General features: G+C 45.1%; 1 protein-coding gene across 1 annotated transcript; it reads right to left on the minus strand.

The window, feature by feature from the left end:
* Window positions 1-819, minus strand: LOC131688067 (uncharacterized). The gene has a single exon (XM_058972219.1). It carries the CDS (start codon window positions 817-819, stop codon window positions 1-3), a length of 819 nt encoding a protein of 272 aa, XP_058828202.1.
* Window positions 820-1,425: the final 606 nt, after the last annotated feature.

Raw genomic sequence — 1,425 nt, forward strand, 5'->3', positions numbered from 1 at the left:
TTATGAATTACCGTAGGGCTTTACACAGCCACCACTGTAACAATATCCCCTGCTGGGTTTATTCGGGGACCCGTAAGGAGTTGATTGGAAATTTTGTGGATCATTCGCTGGATACCGCGGAATCTGATTAGCAGCATATGTTGATTCAGAATAAGGAACATCCACCGATGGGAAAGTTGATCCTGGAGATACTGGCGCAGAGGGTTGTGGTGCTATGGACCCTAGAGAAGCGGACGGGTATGGCGATCCGGCTGAAACTGGCGCATAGGGCTGAGGTCCTGTAGGAACTGATGAGTAAGGTGAGCCTGGAAATGCTGCCGGTCCTGTATTTACTGGCGCATAGGGTCCTGGTGGGTAGACTGGCCCATCCGGGTATGTCAACTGTTGTGAGTATTCAGGTGGCGAATGACATACCGGAGGCTGAGGCTGACCGACGACGGACGGTGGTTGGTGTGGCGTTGCCAGAATCTGATAAATTGATCGGACTGGGGTGACCACGGTTCTCCTGGAGTTTCTTGTATCAGCCAATGCGTAGACGAATCTTTGGAGAATACTCCTTGACAGTCCTAGAGGAGTTCCGGGTGGTAGCTGAATACAGATAGTCTTCGGTAGAGCATCATCTGAGTCGTAATCATCTGTGATTTCATCTGCAATGTGGACAGGATCCGGACCAGCGAAAGTAGCTTCTTCCGCTCGATGTGATGGGTAGCGCGGTTCATAGTGAATCGAATGATGTGGCGCTGGGGGCTGCTGGCACGGACAATCTCCTGCTACATGGCTAATGACAACTGCCATAACACACACGGCTAATGTAATCATTTCTTTAGATATCTCCGATGATTTGAAGGATGTAGTCAAGCTCAACGCCGTTTGAGTATTATGTGGTTCAGTGGAACTCGTGATGCTTTTATCCAAAAAATAACAAGTGTGTTTCCCCAATTTGGATCTCGAAAAACGTTCTCATCGTGTTATGCATCACCTTTTGGCACAATATTAAACACCCGAAAATGTGTTATTTGTCCCATACATGTTTATAGTTTGACGAACGTACCTGTTTTTATGGACGCATGCCACAATGGGGCACGCAAAAAACAACAAACTTCAAGTGCTCTAAAGACATAATTAAATTGGTGACTATAACAGCTAGTTGCGATTTTAAACCCATGCGTACTACATTGATTTCGTTCCATCCAATGTAGACTCATTGTCGATGACAATGTCCCCGAAAAGTTTTTGAGACAACGAAATAGATGAGATGAAGACTTTTTTTTCATTAGGTCCAATCTGCAAATCGCTTTCTCTTTCGATTATTACCGCGAAACCATTAAACTTTTTAAACATTTATCAGTATGTTTCGAAAGACCATGGTTTTTACTAGCTTATTATGCATACAGTGGACGGGAAATCAGAAAGGTGACCGAGTAA

The sequence above is a fragment of the Topomyia yanbarensis genome, chromosome 3, assembly GCF_030247195.1.
Source record: "Topomyia yanbarensis strain Yona2022 chromosome 3, ASM3024719v1, whole genome shotgun sequence".
Classification (NCBI taxonomy): domain Eukaryota; kingdom Metazoa; phylum Arthropoda; class Insecta; order Diptera; family Culicidae; genus Topomyia; species Topomyia yanbarensis.